The sequence below is a fragment of the Lagenorhynchus albirostris genome, chromosome 5, assembly GCF_949774975.1.
Source record: "Lagenorhynchus albirostris chromosome 5, mLagAlb1.1, whole genome shotgun sequence".
NCBI lineage: Eukaryota > Metazoa > Chordata > Mammalia > Artiodactyla > Delphinidae > Lagenorhynchus > Lagenorhynchus albirostris.
Window position 1 is genome coordinate 145,190,567 of NC_083099.1, and position 21,837 is coordinate 145,212,403.

At 50.3% G+C, this 21,837-nt stretch overlaps 1 protein-coding gene across 4 annotated transcripts in view; it reads right to left on the reverse strand.

Moving 5' to 3' along the window:
• Positions 1-5,289: 5,289 nt before the first annotated feature.
• Positions 5,290-21,837, reverse strand: part of LSS (lanosterol synthase) — a 47,266-nt gene continuing 30,718 nt past the window's right edge. For all 4 annotated transcript variants that reach the window (XM_060151116.1, XM_060151114.1, XM_060151113.1 and 1 more), the window contains 5 exons: positions 10,241-10,306; positions 9,753-9,833; positions 8,991-9,161; positions 8,079-8,157; positions 5,290-7,552 (listed from right to left, as the gene is read on the reverse strand). In XM_060151116.1, the coding sequence (XP_060007099.1) occupies positions 7,421-7,552; positions 8,079-8,157; positions 8,991-9,161; positions 9,753-9,833; positions 10,241-10,306 (529 nt within the window). In that variant the 3' untranslated portion in view covers positions 5,290-7,420. The remainder of the gene's footprint in view (positions 7,553-8,078; positions 8,158-8,990; positions 9,162-9,752; positions 9,834-10,240; positions 10,307-21,837) is intronic.

Below are 21,837 nucleotides of genomic sequence, written 5' to 3' on the forward strand. Positions count from 1 at the left end.
GGCCGCGTCCTCAGTGCTCACGTGCGGGCCCGTGGTCCCATGGAGGTGGAAATCCAGAGCCCAGGGGCGCTCCAGAAACACCAAGAGAAGAGCCCGGAGTTCCACGCCCCTGGCCTTCCACAGCCTTGTGATGTCGCCCTTAAAGCAGCGGTGCCCCGCGGCCACGAAGGAGCGGAGGGGAGGGGGCGGGAGGGTGGGGAGGGGGCACCTGCGACCTCGCGGGACGGGCACCCCAGCGCAGGGAACAGCGCAGGCCGAGGCCCAGACAGGAAGGTTCTGGCATGTCCCAGGAACAGCAAGAACTCTGGGCCGCACCCCTGAGGAAGAGGAGGCCGTGGACGCAAGGAGGGCGGGCCGGGAGCCCCTCGATGGCCCCCACAGCCCACGCGGCCCCAGCGGGTTCGAGGGGGCTGGCAGCTGGAGGCCACCTGCCAACCACACTCCCCTAGTCCAGAGGGTCCAGGCAGCACGTCAGTGTCCCCACACAGGCCACCAGCACTGAGTGTCAGGGACACTGACCATTACTGGACCCGAGGACCCCTGGCCAGGGCCCAGGGCCGTCTGGACCAACCACATTCAGAGTCCTGCCAGATTGCAGTCCTTGGTCAGGGTGACCTCCGTGACCCCCCTCCACTCCCACTAACTACCCGGGAGGGGCATAAACTCAGCGCTGTTTCCTGGCTCCAAAGGCAGCAGGTGGGTCGCCTGCTGCTCTGCCTGAGGACACAGCCCAGAACAGGAGCAGGGTCTTCTCTCCCCTTCAGCGGACGCCTCGATGCCTCGAGGGCAGGGGGAGGGGGAGGAACCTCCATGCAGAACACAGCCCTGCCTTCCCCAGACTCACAGCTTAGCGTAACGTCGCCCACCCAATATCGGGTGGGATTTGCGGAGAAGGGTTGCATCCCGGGACAGAGCTGACAGGTCGGCGGGAACGTGGACAGCGGCCTCTGAGGAAGGCCCCAGGGCAGATGCCCCACCAGCCTCCTGAGAACAGGGCTGGGCGTGAGTAGCTCCCCTCCGCTGGCCCCTCCCCTCACACTTACAATGGCATTTCTTCCCCCCCACAAGAAAACCCACTCAAGGTGGTACCCTCCAGCCATGGACCTGGGAATATCCTGCCTGTTTCCTGGTCATAATGCACTTCCCTTCTAACACATCACTGGATTCAACTTCTAATATTTTAAGTATTTTCTATATTCATGAGGGAAATTGATCTGTATCTCCTTTTCTTGTAATGTCCTGGTCTGGTTGTAGAGTCATATACAATATGACCTTATATATAAGGTCATATTGACCTTATACAATGAGTTGCAAAGTGTTCCCTCCTCCATTTTCTGGATGTTGTGTTACATTGCTATTTCTCTCTTAAATAGTTGATAAATTCACCAGCAAAGCCAGTGAGCTTAAAGTTTTCTTCCAGGAAAGCTTTTAGTTTCTGATTCAATTTCTTAAATAGACATAAAGTCACTTAAGTTTTCCATTTCTTCTCATGCCCATCTAGACAACAACTGTGTCTTTTGAGGAATTTGTCCACATCATCTACATTGTGGAGTATTGGCATTACATAGCTCATATTTCCTTATTATCTTCTCTGAGGTGTTACGCCTCTGAGGACTAATAGGTCCAGCCGAGGCAGAAAACCAAATGTGGAAGTGCAGAAACAGTATTAGCAGGTTTTTGCAGGAGCACGTAAAGCAGAGCATGTGGGAACCGTGTGATCCAGGGAGAAGGGTGGCCAGGCTTAGGGGGGCAGGCTGGACGACTTATTTCTGCAGGATCTATAGTGAGGTACCCTTTTGTATTCCCGATATAGGTTGTTTTCTTTCTTACTTGGTCAGACTAGAGGCTTGTTACTTTTCTCAAAGCATCAACTTTTGGTTTCATTGTTCTTCTTTTATGTTTTCTGTAGCATTTGACTTCTACCCTTTTGTCTGGTATATCCTTCCTTCTACTTACTTTGGTTTTAAGATTCTTAAGATGGACAATTAAATCATTGATTTTTTTTTTTTTTGCGCGGGCCTCTCACTGCTGTGGCCTCTCCCATTACGGAGCACAGGCTCCGGATGCACAGGCTCAGCGGCCATGGCTCACAGGCCCAGCTGCTCCGTGGCATGTGGGATCTTCACAGACCGGGGCACGAACCCCCGTCCCCTGCATCGGCAGGCGGACTCTCAACCACTGCGCCACCAGGGAAGCCCAATCATTGATTTTAAACCTTATCTACAGCATTAATATGTAAGCCTGTAAACATTTCTCTAAGCACTGCTTTAGCTACATCCCACAAATTTTGACGTCATGTTTTTATTTTCATTCAGCTTGAAATATTTTCTAATTCCCCTCGTGCTTTTATTTTTTACTATAGATGATTTAGAAATGTATTGTTTCATTTCCAGATATTTGGGATTTTCTAAGTCTTTTTGTTACTGATTTCTAATTTAACTCCATGGTGGTCACAGTACACTCTGTACAGTTTCAATCCTTTTGAATTTCTTGAGACTTGTCTCATGATCCAGCATATGGCCTATCTTAGTGAATGAGCTCTAGGAAAGAATGCCAGGAGCTGTACAGATGCCAATTCCTCAAGTTGGTTGAAGGTTTTGTCTACAGTTGCTGAGACAAGTATTACAGTCTCCCACTTCAATTGTGTATTTGTCCAATTCTTTCTTTAGTCCCACCAGTTTTTGCTTCATGTATTTTGAAGCTCTGTTATTAGGTGCACATACATTAAAATTGCTATGCCTTCTTGATGAATTGACATTTTTTTTGTTAGTAAATGTCTTTTTATTTCTGGTACTATTTCTTTTCCTGAAATCTACTGATATTAATATAGCACTTTTTCTTCTTATTTGTGTTTTTATGTTATGTATTTTTCTAAACTTTCACTTTTATCCTGTCTGTATCTTTACACTGAAAATTTCTATGGACAACATTGATGTGTCATGCTTTTTCAACCAATGTTAACAATCTCTAGTTAAAATCTCTGCCTTTTAACCAGAGTGGTTGGCCCTTTACAGTTAATAAAATTATTTAAATGGTTGGTGTATTAGTCTTCTAGGGCTGCCATAACAAACCAGCACAGCCTGGGTGGCTTAAACAACATTTATTTTCTCACAGTTCTGGAAGCTAGAAGTCCAAGACAAGGGTACTGGCAGGGCTGGTCCCTCCTGTGGCCTCTCTCCTCGTGTGCAGACCACCCACCCTGGGTCCTCATGTGGTCTTTCCTCTGTGTGTGCGTTCCTGGTGTCTCTCTCTCTTACAAGGACACCAGTTCTACTGGATCAGGGACCCACCCTTAGGACCTCATTTAACCTTAATTGTCTTCTTAAAGGCCCCATCTCCAGATGCAGTATCATATGAGTTTGGGGGGAGGGGACACAATTCAGTCCATAAGAGTTGGGTTTAAGCCTATTATCTTGTTTTCTATTTGTCCCATCTGTCCTTTGTTCTTCTTTTTCTTGCCTTCTTTTATTTTAGGAGGGTTATTTTACTCCTTTATTAGTTTGCCAGCTGTACCTCTTTCTTTTTTAGTGGTCTCCTCTAGGGCTTACAGCAGGTCTCTTCTGCTTACCACAGTCTACCTTTACGTAGCACACCACTGTATACACGAGGTAGGAGCCTCCATCCTCCTGCAACACCCTTTGTGTTGTCGTACCTTTTACTTCTTATGTTAAAACCACCATTATTATTTTTGCTTTTAAAAGTTAATTTTAGGGACTTCCCTGGTGGCACAGTGGTTAAGACTCTGCCTGCCAATGCAGGGCCCACGTGGAGCAACGAAGACCCAACATAGCCAAAAATTAAGTAATTAATTAAAAGAAAAAAAGTTAATTTTAAAGAAAAAATCTTTTAGACAAAGGGAGAAAGCTTCTATACTTACCACACACTTCCCAGCTGGTGCTCCTCATTCTCTGAAGATCGGCTTCCACCCAGTATCTCTTTCCCACACCTAAACAACTGAACGTTTCTCGTAAGGCAAGGCTGCTGACGATTCCTTCAGCGCTGGTTTGTCTGGAAAAGGTCCACTCTGCCTTCATTTCTGTTTTCTTTGAATATGGAATTTAAGTTTCAACACTTTGAAGACGTCATTCCGGCATGTCTGTTCCTGATGAGAAGTCGCTTGTCATCCTTGTCTTTGCTCACCAGTACATAACATGCCTGTTTCGTTTGCTTTTAAGATTTATTCATCCTTGGTCTTCATCAGATTATCATGAGCCTTGAAGTGGGTTTTGGTGGGGTTTTTGGTCTGTCTGCTGAGGTTCATGGATCTGTGGGCTTACACGTCTTGTATTTGGGAAAATTTCAGCCATGGTTTCTTCCAATGTTTTTCTGCCTGCCTTCCACCCTCCCTCCTGCTTTTCTAGGTCTCAGATGACACGTGTTGGACCACTCAGTATTATCCAACAGGCCACTGAAGCTCTGTTTGATGTTTTAAGTCTTCTGGCCACCGTCAGGCCACTTCAATGCTCACCTATTCCTAGAGGGCCCTAGGGCAAGCCCTGCTCCCCTACCTTCCCAAGAACCAGGGGCATCAGGGAACACGAGGTCTCAGGCTCGCTGCATCCTGCACAAGAGGCCTGGCCGTGGGACAGGCATCAGAGGCTGCCTAAAGCCACCAAAGCAGCTGTCCTCCACCATGTGCAGCACGGGTCTCAAATGGCCCCTGGGGCACCACTGCCCTGGGAGGAAAGCTGCAAGTCACATACCAATAATAGTAGAAACTATTGGTTGAATTATTTTCCCTGAAGAAAACAAGTAACTCTGAAGTTATCGCTATCACCCTAATCCTGAGTGAGGAAAGAGGGTTTTCAAAACAGCACCAGAAATTCCAAGTGAAAATGCCAGGCACATGTCTTTGAGGGGAGCCCAAGGGCAAGACATGCTGCCCCAGTGCCCCTAGTAAGTTTACCGAGCTCTTCGGAGCTGTGTCTTCAGCTTCCTACGGCTGCCACTTGCGAGGGCGGTTCTTGTGAATTCTGCTGTGACCAGACGCCTTGTGGAGAGGCGCAGCCCAGACGCCCCCTTCCCACAATCAGTGAGAAAGCTGAGCACTGACTTTGGAGGCCAACAACAGCAAGAGAATCAAGGCCCTGGCAGGTACCTCACGTGTGACATCCCTGCCAGTCCCCTCTAACTTTCTTGCCTTTGTGTCCCCTTGTCTTGTGTTTCTAACCTTATAAATAAAACTTTACATTGCAGATGGAGAGATGAAAATAAATCAAGCTGACCAATTAACCTATAATTAGTTGCTGAGAGTTGAGAGAAGAATGAGGAAGCAACAGTTGATTGTATCAATTGTTCAAACATTTTTATTGTCTGAATAAAATTTAAATCTACACATCAACATTGGTTATGTTCAGTAAGGAAAGTATTTTCTTGGAGATAAGTTTCCATTGTGAGTTAAGCATTTCCAGTTAGAGAATCCCTCAAAGGGTCAGATCTGAAGTTTACATCCTGCTGAACAACGAAAGCTAACCTGGCTCCAGAGAAAGCTTCCCAGCACAACATTCAAAACTTGCTCCTGATAACCAAAAATAAAACAACTTGAATTCAAGACACGTTAACCATTCTCCCAGGACAGATAACTTGACTTTTAATCAGGTTGAGGCAAATATTTTCCCTTCAAATAACTAGAGGTGCATCCTGCTTATCTTGGAACAATTTCTCTTGTTCCCTGAGACTGAGGGGTGGTGGTCCAACATGGGGCACGAGGGACCCCAATCTATGACGGTTTCCAGGATGAAACAAAACACATGCACGACAAGCCTCTGCCTAAGGGGCTCAAATGTCTGTGTATTAAGGTAGCTGGTAAGATAGGTGACCTTCCATAATGTTTCAGTGTAACAGTTGATTTTCATTTCTTTCCCGGAAGCTTTATGTTTCGTCCAGTGATCTGATCATGGCTGGGCAGTGACCGCTGCAAGAAGCAGACCGTTGGAAATCACCGTCTGCGCTGCTGGTGCAAGAGCAACCCTGACAGATCTCAAAGGGGCCCAGCGCAGCTTCCTCAGCAAAATAAACCCTAGTTTAAAAACGTCTGGGGCAAGTGCTGACATCCAACTAGTACCAGCTGAACACCCGCTACGTTCCACAGTGTGGCAGCCGGTGGAGCCAGCAGGACCTGCCAGCGTGTACACGCGCCCAGGCCCTGCGGGGCTCAGAGCAGATAGAGCACCACCTGGGGCAGGAGGGCAGTGGGGGGCAGCTCAGGCAAAGGCTGGACGCAGGCGAGCCCCGGGCAGAGTCAGGGAGAGCGCTCGGGGGCCACGAGAGCTGCGGAAGCAAGGCCACGTGGTGCAAACCTCGGAGAGCACCCTAAGGGTCTGGGCAGGGATGGCGGGAGCAGGGGGGCACCCAGGCGTCTCTCTGGCTGTCAGAGGGAGGGTGGTGCACTGGGGCCGTGCAGCCAGGGCAGCCGTCAGACAGGGAGAGGCACAGAGGAACAGCAGAAGGAGAAGGCCCTGGGGGGGACGAGAAGCAGGTGGGCCCCTGGGGCGACACCAGGCCTGGGTTTGACCCTCATTGACGCTCTCAGTGACCCTCACAGCCACACTCCTGCTCATCCTCGTAGGTCAGAGGCAATTCCAGGGTTTGGATTTTCCATCCTGAGCCCCAAGTCCACACACGCTAAGCCAGACGGGTTTAGAAGCCAGAGGGGAATTCAGAGGCTCGCCACCTGAGAGGCAGCACCCTGGAAATGTGACCCTCCCTGCAGCTTGGAGCACAAAGGGGGGCGAGGGGTGTCCCCAACACACATCAGGGTCCCACTGCTGCGTGGCCATTAACCCCTCACCCTTCCTCACGCTCGGCCTCCCATCTGTCACTACAAGACGACTGCCACCTCTGAGGTAGCGATGCTGGCGCCCCACGGGGCAGCTGAGCCATGACGCGGCGCTGGCGAGCTCGAGACCCGGGGCAGGCCGGCCTGCGGCGTCTGGTCCCCGATCCTCACTGAGCCTGAGCCGCCACGGTGAACAGGCAGGCCCAGCCTCTCCTGCCAGGCCGTTCCAGGCGGCTGTCCCATCCCTCAGCCAGAGACAGAGACAGGAAGAGCCGGTCCTCGAGGGCCCGAGGCAGGACGCGGACGAGGCACAGCTGCTCCGCTCCTGAGGACTCAGTCACTGGTCAGGAAAGCCTTCCCAGCCCCGCGCCCACAGAGGGGACACGTACCATGCCAGGCGGTACCACGCAGCGCACTGTGCTTTACCCACCCTCACGGCTCACCCTGTTCCTTCCCTCTCCCGAGCTCGACCAACTGTTCTCAGAACTAACGCTATGCTGAAAATCAAGTCTGAAGGCACCAGCCCTGCCCGTGCCACAGGCCCAGGCTCAGTGCTTCCGCCGAAGCGGGCAGGGAGGGGGCTGCCTCGGCCCCTCTGAGATGCCCCAGCCTCGCCTGGAACTCACATGACCAGACGTGCTCTCAAGGGTGGCCGGCGAGGGCGCTCTCGGGGTGCAGGCGGGAGAAGCGCCCAAGGGCCCAGATGGGGAAGACGTTTCTGTAGCTCGTGTAGCTGATGGCACAGGACTTGTTGAAGACCCCAGCGATGTTGTCCTGAAAGGACACAGGGAATGAACACAACGTCTCCACCAGGTGGCTGGACAGCTCCCTGAACCGGGACCCTGGCTGGAGGGCTGGCCGGCTGACCTCAGCAGGCGGGGCCTACCACCACCCCAGCTCTCGGACCCCAGGCCCTGCAACAAACCCTCCAGCCCGGGCCACCAGCCCCTCGCAGCCCCACCAACCCCGGACTCATCCAAGGCGGGGCCAGCCTCACGTGACCTCGTGACCCCATGCCCTTCCACACTTCCTTCTGAGTGAGGGGCTGTCAGGATCAGCCCAAGGGTGTCCTGGCCCGTGGGCTTCTCCCCCGCCAGCTCCTTCCCCGACGCCACCAGCCCTGCCACCAAGCCAGTGCTTCAGCTGCAAACGGCCCAGGCCTTCAGGCCCCGCCACCATCACAGACCTGCTTCCAACACAGGCCACTCACCGGTGGTGTTTGTGACTCTCAGATCCCCGAGGTGAAAGCCCACCCGCGGCCCCATGAAGGACGTGGGGCCAGGTGCGCTCCCACTCGTACCTGGGGCCAGTCGCCATTGGGCAGCTGCTTTCCAAGCAGGTAGCTGACTCCTCTCTCCAGGGCCACTACGTCAGGGTGCCTGCAGGGAGACGGGCACTGAACACTCCCACCACCACTCTGCACGAGCCCCCCTCTGGCTGCAGACAGACCTGCGTCCTCACCCTCACGCAGCCAAGCGCAGGGACAAGGATGTGAAACGCTGCACGATGACAGAGAGACCCGAACTGCCAGACCCACCAGTAACAGTCAGCCCACCAGACACCCCGAGGAGCAGCAAACGCCACCGGGGCAGAGGCGAGCAGGCAGGAGGGCAGCCCACGCGTGGCCGGGCGAGCAGTCCCTGCCACGAGGGGCTGCTCTTCTGTCCACCCGGCCACTGGTCTTCAGGGCCCTCTGAGGGCCGCCGAAGCCACATGTGCTAAGCTTGCTCGTCCCGGCCTGATGAGACACCAGAAGGCTCGATGGCTCAGGACAGAGCTCAGCCTGCCCGCTCCTGCCCACACTACCTGGCCTTCCTTTGAGGGGGCTTTGGGGAGATTTCCTAGGGGCCCCAAACCCAACAGGGCAGCACAGACTGGGACACCGTGTGCACGTCTGCGTGCACACATCTGCGTGTGTGTGTTGTGCACACGTGCCTGAGCACGTGTGTGGCTTAGGACCGGCTGCGGACATAGAGCAGGTGCTGCCACACCTCACGCTGCTGACGGCCCTGCTCCCCTGGCTGTTCCTGTTGGGGGGCCTCTTTGCAGGACCTGCCACCTCACCCTGGGAGCCTGTTGAGGGGGCCCCGCAGGCCTCGCATCCTCCCACTGCTGCACTCGGAGCTCAGCTGCCGTGCCCGCCCAGGCTGCCGGCTCACCGCCCTTCCTTCGCCCAGCCCCGCGGCTCTGGGAGAGGCCTCGTCGCGCCCACCTGACGGCCATCAGCCCCATCAGGGCCCAGCACGTGTTGTGGATCTGGGACCGGGCGCTCTGCACGTAGCGCCGCTGCTCACAGGACTCGAAGTCCTCCCCCCAGCCTCCATCTGCCATCTGTCGGGACAGCAGGAAGTCGCAGGCCTGGGAGACCTCTGCACAGGCAGCCCTGCAGAGACCAGCAAGACACGAGACACCATCATGCCGGGCGAAGTCCCTGCCCCCCTTCTCGCCCTGGCCAGGCCCCTCAGGGTCACAGAGAGGGATGCGTGGGCCCCGCACTCAGGCCCAGCCCACCGTGGGACGTGAAGGGGGACAGAGGCGCTGGCACCGCAGGGCTGTTGGAAGGTAAAGGGAGATGCCGTGCATCTGCAGATGGCCTCCTGGACGTGACCCACCAGCAAAGCAGCCCTCGGGGAGGTGTCTGGAGACAGCTGACCCGAGGCCTCCTCCCTTCTCTCAGCCAGTGTCCTGGCCTCGGGCTGCTCCAGCTCGTACTTGGGTGTGGGGCTTGGGTATGGGCAGGTTAGCTGGGGGAGGGCAGAGGGCCAGAGGCTTCCCTCCCCCACAAGAGCCCGGAGGCTGCGCAGAGCAGTGAGGCACAGTGGCTCATACATTTTCTGGTATCCTGATCTTATCTCACAGTTTAAAAACATTTAAGAACACGCCCAAAATCAAACAACAAAGGGAGAAACACCCCCAGCAGAGTGTCATGCTGAGAAGACCCCCATCCCGCCAAGGTGGGAATGTCCACACTCACCCGTCGCGGTAAGTGTGCCCCATGCAGGCGAAGGCTTCCAGCCCAAAGTAGGTGCCGTAGGTGAAGCACACCCCCCAGGAGCTGGAGGAAGAAGGGGACAGCGCCCGGCCCCTGAGTCCTCGTTCACAGCGGGCGCAGGGTCTCCCTCCAGCATGGGGGTGTACGGGGGGCTGCAGCTGTCTTCAGGAAAAGCATCCACAAGGCCTCAGCACTAAGGCAGACCTACCCAACCTGGCCTCCGTGGGCGGCTCCATGTGCTGGATCCAAAGCCGGGTGAGAACGGATCCAAAGCCAGAGGAGGGGTAGAGCCACCAGGCCACCGCGCCCTTCCAACGCCCTCAGCCACACTACCTGAGCAGCACGCTGAGCAGTCACCACCGGGGGAGGCTGGGCATTCAGAAAGGAGCAAGGCCCACCAGGAACATGTCCAGAAACCCCTGGGCAGCACAAGCACCCCACACGCATCTGCACCCACAGGCATCACTCACCCTTCCCAGGAGCCATCAGGCCTCTGCTTCTGCCGACAGAACTGCAGGCCCCGCTCGAGGGTCTCCCTGGAACACAGCAGGATGAACATGCCCAATGAACAGTGCAGCAAAACAGCAACTTACCTGCTACCCCCATTCCCCCCACTCTACGGCCTCAAAAGAACGAGCATGGTCTTCCTTAAAAATACGTAAAAACAAACAGTTCAGGGAGGAGATACAAGGTCGAAGAAGCAGCGATTACAGGCCACAGGAGGGGAACAAAGTGGCAGTGAAAAGAAGAAATTAAGGAGAGGAAAACCTCAGGGACGAACCCACATTAGAAGCAGCTACAAACAGGATCGATATCACCGAAAACAAGGTCAGTGACACAGGCTTGAGTAAATCACATAAACGAAAATTTTAAAATAAACAAAAAATGAGAGAGGAAATACATTCAGAGGACAAAGAAGATCCATCGCAGGTCTACCTGGTACTTCCAAAGAAGACCTGGTTCTCTGAAAGGACTAGAGGTGAAGGTATGAATACAGCCTTTAGGGTGATCCGCCCCCCATGACGCTCACTGGCCTCCAGGCACCCAGCCTGTGTCATCCCTCTCGAGCAGCAGCCCCTTGTCCTGTTTGTAGCCAGCTGATCCCTGCACAGCTGATGGTCGCTGCTTCCAGCTCCCACTTGGCTGGCAGACAGACTCCCTGGCTCTACTGTCCCTCCCTTGCTGGTTCTCATGGAGCCGCCATACAGAAGCCCACGTGGCAGGAAACTAAGGGCGGCTCCAGCCAACGGTCATCAAGGAAATGGGGCCTGAGGCTGACAATCCGCAAGGGATGGAAACCTGCCAACAACCACACACGCCTGGGGCAGCCCTCAGTCAATGCTCAGGTAAGGCCCCAGCCCTGGCCAGCATCCTGACTGCAACCCGCGGAAATCCCGAAGCAGAGGGCCCAGCTCAGCCACGCCTGGACTCCTGACCCACAGAAACTGCGAGGTGATACACGTGTGCTGTTTTAAGCCACCAACTCAGCAAGACATGTTAATACAAAGAATGGAAGTACAAACAAACAACATTAGCAACAGAAAGAGCGGTATGACTATAGCTTTAGTGGAAATTAAAGAGTAAAGAGAAGATAAGAAAAATTCATGCAATACATTTGAAAACTTAGACAATGTGTAAAAATTACTCAGAAAATTAACGTATTGAAACTGCCTCAAGAATAAAGAGCCTGAATAGTCCTACAACTACTAAAGATATACGTAAAAAGCATAAACTTTGCCCAGAAAAAGAACTCCAAGTCTAGACATTTTGTAAGTGAATTCTACTAAATTATCAAGAACAATCATTCTAACCTTACACAAACTCTCCTAGGAAATAGAAAGAGGAAGGAACACTTTCCCTAGTTCATTTTGGGAACTCAGCATAAGCTTCTCAACAAACCAGACAAGAACGATATGGTAAAAATTTCAGGCTGTTCATTAATGGGCACAGATGCAAAACTCTAAATTAAATATTGGAAACTACATACAGTAGAGATATACCAATACTAAGTGAGGTTTATCCAGAAATGCAAAGGTGTTTTAACATTAGAAAAATCTACAATAATTATCTACAATATTAACAGATAAAGGAGATGAATGTATAATCATCTCAATAGAGATAGAAAAATCATTTGCTAAAATACAACACCTATTCACAACAGAGAGAAAAAACAACTTAGCAAACTAGGAAGAGAACAGAGCTTTGTTAACCTGAAAAGGGATAATTACCAAAAACCTACAGGAGATGTCATTCTTTTTTTTTTTTTCATCCACATCACACAGCTTGTGGGACCTTAGTTCCCTGACCAGGGACTGAACCCAGGCCCCCAGCAGTGGAAGTGCAGAGTCCTAACCACTGGACCACCAGGGAATTCCCAAATGTCATTCTTAATGGAGAAATATTAGAAGCATTCCCCTTTAAAATCAGGAAATATGACAAAGATGGCACTATTACCACTTCTGCTAAGCAGAATACTGAAGTCTTAGCCAGGGCAATGAGACAAGAAAATAAACTATAGGCCTATGGATTGAAAGGAAAAATATGTCATTTACAAGTGATATGACTGTCTACAGAGAAAACCCAAAAGAATCTACCAGCAATTAATTAGAATAAAAAGAGTTACCCAGATGGATTCGCTGGTGAATTCTACCAAACATCTAAGGAAGAAATTGTACCAACTCTACAATCTCTTCCAAAGAACAGAAACAGAGGGAATTTTGCCTAACTCATTCGATGAGGACAGCATACCAAAAACAGACAAAGACATTATGAGAAAGGAAAACTAGGGATAAATATCTCTCAGTAGCACAGATATAAAAAGTCCTCAATAAAATATTAGCAAATCAAATCCAACAATGTATAAGAAGAATTACATATCACAAACAAGTGGGATCTATCCCAGGTATGAAAGGCTGGTTGAACATTCAAAAATCAATTAATGCAATCTATCAAATCAACTTCTTTTCTAAAGAAGAAAAAAAAAATCACATGATCATATCAATAGCTGTAGAAGAAATATTTGACAAAATCTAACACCTATTCATGATTAAAAAAAAAAAAACTTTCAGCAAACTAGGAACAGAGGGGAAGTTCCTCAACTTGAAAAAGAGCAGCCACAAAAAACCCACAGCTAACATCATACTTAATGGCGAGAAAAACTAGACGCTTTCCTGCTGAATCAGGAACAAGAATGTCTACCCTCACCACTTGTATTCAACTTCATACTGGGAGTCCTAGCTAATGCAATAAGATAAGACAAGGAAATAAAAGGTATACATATTGGGGAAGAAGAAATAAAACTGTCTTTGTTCACAGATTACATGGTTATCTATGTAGAAAATCCCAAAGAACCGACCAAAAAACTCCTGGAACTACTGAGCAATTACAGCAACGTTGCAGGATAGAAGGTTAATGTACAAAAGATAACTGTTTTCCTACCAGAAATGAACAATTAGATTCTGAAATTAAAATCACAATACCAATTATGTTAGCACCAAAAAAAATTTTAAGTACTTAGGTATAAATCTAAAAATATATATACAAGATCTATAAGAGGGAAACTATAAAATTATGATAAAAGAATCAAAAGATCTTCCCAACTTGATCTATATATGCAACACAATCTCAATCAAAATTTCAGCAAATCATTTCATAGATATCAACAGATTCCAAAGTTTTATGCAGAGGCAAAAGAAACAGAATAGAAAACACACTATTTAAGGGGAATAAAGTTGGAAAACTGACACTACCCGACTTCAAGACTTACTGTAAAGCTACGGTCATCAGGACTGTGTGGTATCAGTGAAAGAATACACAGATAGATCAATGGAGAATAGAGAGCCCAGAAACAGACCCACACAAATACTGTCAAGTAACCATTGGCAAAGGAGCAAAGGCAATCCAATGGAGAAAGGAGAGTCTCTGACAAATGGTAATGGAACACCGAACAGCACATAAAACATAAATAAATCTAGATACAGACCTTACACCATTCACAAAAATTAACTCAGAATGAATCACAGATTTTTGTCTTTTCATGTAAAACACAAGACTATAAAACTCCTAGAACATAACATAGGAGAAACTCTAGGCGATCTTGGGTTTGGTGAAAACTTTTTAGATATAACACTCCAATCACAATCTATGAAAGAAAACACTGATAGGCTGTACTTCATTAAAATGAAAAACTCCGGCTCTGCAGAAGACATTGTCGACAGAATGAAAATGTAAGGAGCTCTTTTGCCCCTTTCCTGTTTGCCCATTTCTGTTGCCCTCAAACCTTACAGAAATGAGGTCACTAGGTGACATTTAACCTAACTCCTGACTCACGCTCTACTGAATGCACACCATGCCTTGCCTAACCTGTCGGTCCTTTCCCTAGACGAAAAGAAGTAGGAATTAAGAACTGAGCAGTTAAAGAGTGACTAGCTGTCTGCCCCCAGCAGCCCCCTTAGCAATCCTGCAGGCAGGCCGTGTGGGCAAGACAACATCTGAAGAAAGCTCATGAGGAGTCAGCCAGCCTGCACGCAAGGAGAGGACACAGAGCTTGACCTCCTGCCTTGATGGTTCACTGAGATTCTTTCCCCTTTTCCCCTTTAAAACCTGTCAGGGCTGAGCAGAATCTCTGGAGTTGATTCGGGGGACATGAACCCACCTTCTCCCCACATTGCCAGCCTTCTGATTAAAGCAACCTTTCCTTTCTTACAACACTTGCCTCTCAAGTATTGGCTTTTGAGCGGAGAGCAGCCAGATCTGAGCTTGCCACAGACTGAGAGAAAATCTTTGTAAAATACATGGCTGACAAAGGGTTGCTATTTAAAATATACAAGGTACTTCTAAAACTCAACAATAAGACAACAACCCAAATTTAAAATGTGCAAAAGATCTGAATACACACCTCACCAAAGATATACACATGGCAAATAGATACATGAAAAGATGTTCAGCATTATACATCATTAGGAAGTCACAAATTAAAACAATGAGATATCACTACACACCTATCGGAATGGCCAAAACCCGGAACACTGACAGCACCAAATGCTGGCGAGGCTGTGGAGCAACAGGAACCCTCATCACTGCTGGTGTGAACGCAGAATGGTGCAGCCGCTTTGGAAGACAGTTTGGTGGTTTCTTACAAAACTAATATATTCTTACCATATGAGCCAACCATATGCTCTTTGGTATTTACTGAAATGAGCTGAAAACATGTCCACACAAAAACCTGCACAGGAGTAATTATAGCAGGTTTATTCATAATGCTAAAACTTGGAAGCAACCAAGATGTCCTTCAATAGGCAATGGATAAACAAACTGGTACATGAAGATATGAAGAAACTTTACATGCATATTACTAAGTGAAAGAAGCCAGTCTGGGGCGGGGAAGGAGGGCTCGGGGGCGGGAACTGCTGGGCTCCGGGGCCCGGACCCAGGGTTGGGGGCCCAGGGCTGGGGCGGTGACCGCACTGGGCCGCCCGCCGGCCTTCGTGGCCCTGTTGCGGCGGGAGCCAGAGGCGGCCCGGCGGCAGTGGGAAGAAGCGGCGGCGGCAGGAGGAGCGGCAGCGCGGGGCGCGCCTGTTGGAGGCGCGCCTGCTGGAGGCGGCCTTCGACGGGAACCTGGGCGAAATCCAGGCGGTCCTGCGGGAGGTGGGCGGCGGGGCGGCGGGCCCTGAGCTCGCAGCGCCGCTGACCGCCGCCCGGCGCAGGTGGACGCGCTGCTGAACCGCGAGGGCGTGAGCTGCGACGTGGCGCGGGCGGCGCGGCGGCTGCAGCGGCGCCTGGCCCTCGTGGACTTCGAGGACAGCGACGGCGGGCGGGCAGTCCCTGGCCATCCAGCTGCTAACCGAGCAGGGCGCCAGTCGCAACAGCAAGGTGGGCGCCGGGCGAGGACTGGGGGCCGCGCCTCGTCCGGGCGGGCCGTGCTCAGTGAGCGCGTCCAGCAGGGCGCCTTCGGCCGGACGCCGCTGTACCGAGCGGCCTTCGGGGGCCACCTGGAAGCCGTGGAGGTGCTTGTGAAGCTCGTAGCTGACCCCCGGGTGTATGCGGACGACGGACGCACCCCCGAGCAGGTGCGCGGGCGTGGGCAGAAGGCCCCGGTGCGCTTGCTCCCCCACCCGCAAAGCTGTCAGAAGCCTGGGGGCCCCGCCCCGGCTGGTCCCGAACCTTCCAGGACCCAGAGCCTTTGCAGGCCCTTCCCCTCCCAAAGTACTCGCTATGAGCCTTACCGGGCACACGCGATCAAGACCACAGCTCCCGGTTTCTTGGGGCCTCCTGTGGCCGGGGTTCTACTCACGTCCCTGGACCCTCAGCCCACCTTGGAAGCAGTGTTACCATGCGAGGTGGAGAAACAGACTGGCTCCTCGGGAGCCAGCGCGGGAGCTCTGGGGCACTGAGGGCAGCGCTAGGACCGCCCACCTGGCCCCTCACTCAGAATTTCCACGTCTCTGAGAAAATTGAGCTCTAGGGCTTGGAGCCATGACCCTGCCCAAGGCAGCTCAGCCTGGCAGCTCCTTCGTGGCCCGGGAACGATGTCAAGGGGCCTTTGCACAGGCCCTGGGCCAGGCTGGAGACACGGGCGCCTGGACTTCTCCCCGGCCCAGGAGGCCAGGTCAGATGAGGCTGACCCAGGGCCTGTGGGAGCAGCCGTGAAGCCAGATCACCTAATGCCACGGCCTTAATTTCTTCAAATGAGTCTGACTGGAATCTCAGGCCCTCGCCCATCTCAGCCGTGTGTCCTTCCACCCCAGTCTGTAGAGCCAAGGTGTTGGCTGGAAAATGTGGGACTGGCCCGGGTCTGCTGCTGAGCCCCTGCTTCCACCTGTGGGGTGCCAGGGCCTTTGCCACCTGGGGACCCCGTGTCCTGGGCGCCACCTTCACCCCCAGCTGCCTCCTCAGGGTGCTGCTCCAGGCTCCCCCTTGTCCTGGAAGGCACCCCTCTGCTCTTCTTGGCTTCTCCTTTTTAATAAGCAACAAGCCAAGCTTGAAAAGACCAGCAGAGCCTCTGGCTTCAAACTCCTCCTGCTTCCTCCTCAAAGGAGCAAAATGTGAGGCTAGGAGGACCGAAGGGGCCTGGCCATGGCCTCAGAGGGGCTGGAGCGAGGAGGGGCACAGGGAGGCCCACCTCTCCGCGGGTCGTGTTGGGGCAGGCCCGGGCGGTGGGCACAGGGCATGAAGGCTGGAGAAGCATGCAGGCGGCCTTCTGAGGGGTGCTGAGGAGGATGTCCAGCCCGCCGGTGCCTGAGGGTGGGGCAGGGGGCACTGAGACGAGCAGTACCCTGGGGGGGGGGGAGGCCACTGGCTGCAGGAGGGACAGTCTGGTGCTGGAGCAATTGGACGTCCACAAGCGAAGGAATGAACCTTCACCTAAACCTCACACCCTATATAAAATGAACTCAAAATGGATTAGTATTTAAATGTAAACTGTAAAACCTTTAGAAGAACACAGGAGAAAATCTTTGGGACCTATGGCTTGGTAAAGGGTTCTTAGACAAAAAGCACAATCAATCGATAAAAGAAAAAAAAAAACCAACAAATTGAACTTCCTAAAAATGTAAAAATTTTGCTCTGCTGAAGCCCCTGTTAACAGGATGAAAAGACAAGCCACAGAGAGGGAGAAAATCCTTGCAGACCACATATCTGACAGAGGACCCATATTTGTAACATACAAACAACTCTCAAAGCTCAATGGTGGGCTTCACTGGTGGCGCAGTGGTTGAGAGTCCGCCTGCCGATGCAGGGGACACGGGTTCGTGCCCTGGTCCAGGAAGATCCCACATGCCACCGAGCGGCTGGGCCCGTGAGCCATGGCCGCTGAGCCTGCGCGTCCGGAGCCTGTGCTCCGCAACGGGAGAGGCCACAGCAGTGAGAGGCCCGCGTACCGCAAAAAAAAACACAACACCTCAATGGTAAGTGGTACGATCCAGTTATAAAGTGAGCAAAGGGCATGGAGAGAAATTTCACTGAAGAGGATATAATGATGCCAATAAACACAAGCTGTCCAACTCCATCGCACCTGGAAGAAATGCTGAAACGGGAACCAGCGGGGGCACAGGGCGCAGAGAAGCCGGATCTCACCCAGTGCTCGTGGGAACGCAAAGGGGCTGAAACGGGACCAGCGAGGGCACAGGGCGCAGAGAAGCCGGATCTCACCCAGTGCTCGTGGGAACGCAAAGGGGCTGAAACGGGAACCAGCGGGGGCACAGGGCGCAGAGAAGCCGGATCTCACCCAGTGCTCGTGGGAACGCAAAAGGGCTGAAACGGGAACCAGCGGGGGCACAGGGCGCAGAGAAGCCGGATCTCACCCAGTGCTCGTGGGGACGTAAAGGGGGCAGCTGCCCTGGAACACAGTGGGGCTGTGTCTTAAGAAACTGAACATACATTTCCCGTGGGACTCAGCACACGCTGCTGGGTATTCTATTCCAGTAAAATGAGGACTGTGTCCGCACAAAAGTGTGCACATGCATGTTCACAGCAGCTTTACTTGTAACAGCCCCAAACTGGACGCAACCTAGATGTTCTTCAGTAGGTGAAAGGTTAAGCCAACTCAGGCCAGTCCACACCTCAGAACACTCCTCAGCTGTGAGAAGGAAGGAACTAGTGATAGAGCAACACCTGGACGGGTCTCAAGGGCCTTTTGCCAAGTGAAAAAAGAGTGCATCTCACAGGGTTACATACTGTCATTCCATTCACATAACATTTTCAAAATGACGAAATTATGGAGACGGAGGCCAGATCAGTGCTTTGCAGGGTGGGAATAGGGGCAGGGAAGGAAAGGGGAGAGAGGTGATGTGACTAGAAGTGGTGACACAGAGGAGCGTTGTGGTGATGGGACAGGTCGCATCCTGACTGTGGTGGTGGGTACACAAATCTACATGTATGATAAAACTGCATGTAACTGTAGACGTACAAAGGGATACACGTGAAACTGTTGAAACAAAGTAGGTGGGGTCTGTGGATTGTACTGTGTCCATATCCTGCTTTGTATATTGCACTATAGTTGTATAAGATACCATCACTGGGGAAAACTTGTTAAGGGTACATGCAAATTCCTGTAAGTCTGTAATTGTTTGCAAATAAAAGTTTAATAGAATTACCAGATGCAAGGAAACAGGAAAATATAACCCATAGTGAAGAGCAAAATCAATCAACGCTGACTCAGAAATGACGCAGCGTAAGTGGACAAGGGCATTAAACTTACAGGTGTATCTCACACAGCACACCTCCACATCCATCTGTCTCTATTTTTATGTACATACTCCTAAAATTCTGGAAACTGCAATGTTGGAGGTGAAAAACACACTGGATGTGATTAATGGCTGATTAGACATTGAAAGAAAAATTAGTTAATTAGAAGACATAGAAATTACCCAAAATGAAACACAGAAAGAAGGTGGAAAAAAAATGAACAGAGATTTCTGCTTCTAGGATGGAGTAAATGCAACCTGATTTATCCTTCCACCTGAAATAGGACAAGGAAACCCAGACAGAAAATATGAAACAATGGTTTTCAAGACACTGGGCATCAGGGAATAATCGGTGATCCCCAAGAGGCTGGAAATAAACTACGTGAGCTCTTTGATTGCCCAGCTAACCACCTTGAGAGCACTTCCAGGCTGTGGTGCAGGAGCGGGGTATCCAGGCAGAGCCTGGTCAATTCCCTGAGTTAAGGAGACAGGGTTCAGAGTCCAGGGATTCCAAGGCAGTCAGACTGCAAGGGCCAGAGAGAAGAGAGCTGCAAAGGGAAACAGCGTTTCAGAAATAACGCCATTTGCAGCAATACGGATGCAACTAGAGATTGTCACACTGAGTGAAGTAAGTCAGACAGAGAAAGACAAATATATGATATCGCTTATATGTGGAATCTAAAACAATAGTACAAATGAATTTATTTACAAAACAGAAATAGAGTCACAGATGTATACAACAAACTTACGGTTACCAGCGGGGAAATGGGGGGAGGGATAAAGTGGGAGATTGGGATGGACATATACACACTACTATATATAAAATAGATAAATAATAAGGACCTCCCGTATAGCACAGGGAACTCTACTCAATACTCTGTAATGGACTATATGGAAAAAATGTCTAGAAGAGTGGTTATATGTATAACTGATGTACTTTGCTATACACCTGAAACTAACACAACATTGTAAATCAACTATACTTCAATAAAATAAAATAAAATAAAAAGATAAAAAAAAAAAAAAAAAAAAGAAGCCAGTCTGAAAAGGCTACAGACTGTATGATTCTAACCATATGACATACTGGAGTGGTTCCCAGGGGATGGGTGAGGGGGGAGGATGAATAGGCGGATCATGGAGGATTTTAAGAGCAGTGAAACTATTCTGCATGATAGAGTAATTAATGATGGACACATGTTGTATACATGTGTCAAAACCCATGGAACGTACAACACAAAGAGTGAATCTGAACGTAAACTATGGACTTTGGATGATAATAATGTATCAACATTGGCTCATCAATTGTATTTAAAAAGTACCAAATTAATGCAAGATATTAATAACAAGGGAAATGGGGTGGGAGGGGGAGCGAAATGGCTGAACAGGAACTCCCTGTGCCATCTTTCTGTAAACCTAAAACTGCTCTATAAGACAAAGTGTATTAATTTTTTTAAGTTTAACAGATTGTCTAGCTATAAGATCAATATCAAAATCAACTGGAGAGGCTCCTGGATGGATGGCAGAGCCGGCAGCCCCGGGAACCCCTCTCCCGCCTGGGCAACTACTGCACTGGCAGAATGTGCCCAATGTAACTATTCTGGAAGTCTGCAGTCTGCTGAAGGCTTGCAACTTCCAGGGGAAGGTTTGGAGGGTTAAACTGCTCTCAGCTCTTAGCACAGGAACAGCTACCCATCCCCCACCCCAGGACCCAGGAGGCAGCTGTGCGTGTGTCCCTGGAGCATCTTGCAGGACCTAGGGTGGGCAAAAAGGACCCTGTCCTCCAAAAACTGGGAATCGGCTCTGAACGATGCTTCTGCTCACAGAGGAGCAGGCAGAGAGGCAGGAGGCCACGGCTGTTGCACCTGCCCCCAACTGTTCCAGCCCCTGCCCTTCTGGCGGAAGTGACTTCCAGGGGATTTAAATGCTATTCACAGTAGCATTACTCACAATGGCTAAAATGTGGAAGCAACCTAAGGGTCGATCATAGATGAACAGATAAGCAAAATATGGTTCATCCATACAATGGAATATTATTCGGCTTTTAAATGGAATGAAGTACTAATAATACCTGCTATAACATGCATGAACCTTGAGGATATTACTCTCAGCGAAATAAGCCAGACACAAAAAGACAAATATTATATGATTCCACTTACACATGGTACTTAGAGTAGTCAAAATCATAGCGACAGAAAATAGAATAGTGGTTGCCAGGGGCTGGGAAGAGTGGGGAAATGGGAGTTATTGTTCAATGGGTATCTGTTTTACAAGATGAAAAGAGTTATGGGGATGGGTGGTGGTGATGGTTGCACAACAATGTGAATGTGAATGTATTTAACACCACTGGACTGCACACTTAAAAATGGCTAAGATAGTAAATTTTATGTTACATGTATTTTAACACAAGAAAAAAAAATCAGTAGCATGAGAATCCATGAGTCCACACTAACAAATAAGCAAATAAGTAAACAGGGGCAAAGAAAAGTTTTTAATAGAACACCAACTAATACATATGAAAGGACTGACAATTTTGCAATCGTTATATGAACAACTAATGCAAGCAAGAATCATCATCAGGTGCTAAAACGAATGGGTAGAAGTATGATGAGAAACAGGATATTTACATAGTTTAAAATTATCTCCTCGAGAGGGCAGACAGGAGAAGCAAGAAGAACTACAATCCTGCAGCCTGTGGAACAAAAACCACATACACAGAAAGACAGACAAGATGAAAAGGCAGAGGACTATGTACCAGAGGAAGGAACAAGATAAAACCCCAGAAAAACGACTAAATGAAGTGGAGATAGGCAACCTTCCAGAAAAAGAATTCAGAATAATGATAGTGAAGATGATCCAGGACCTCGGAAAAAGAATGGAGGCAAAGA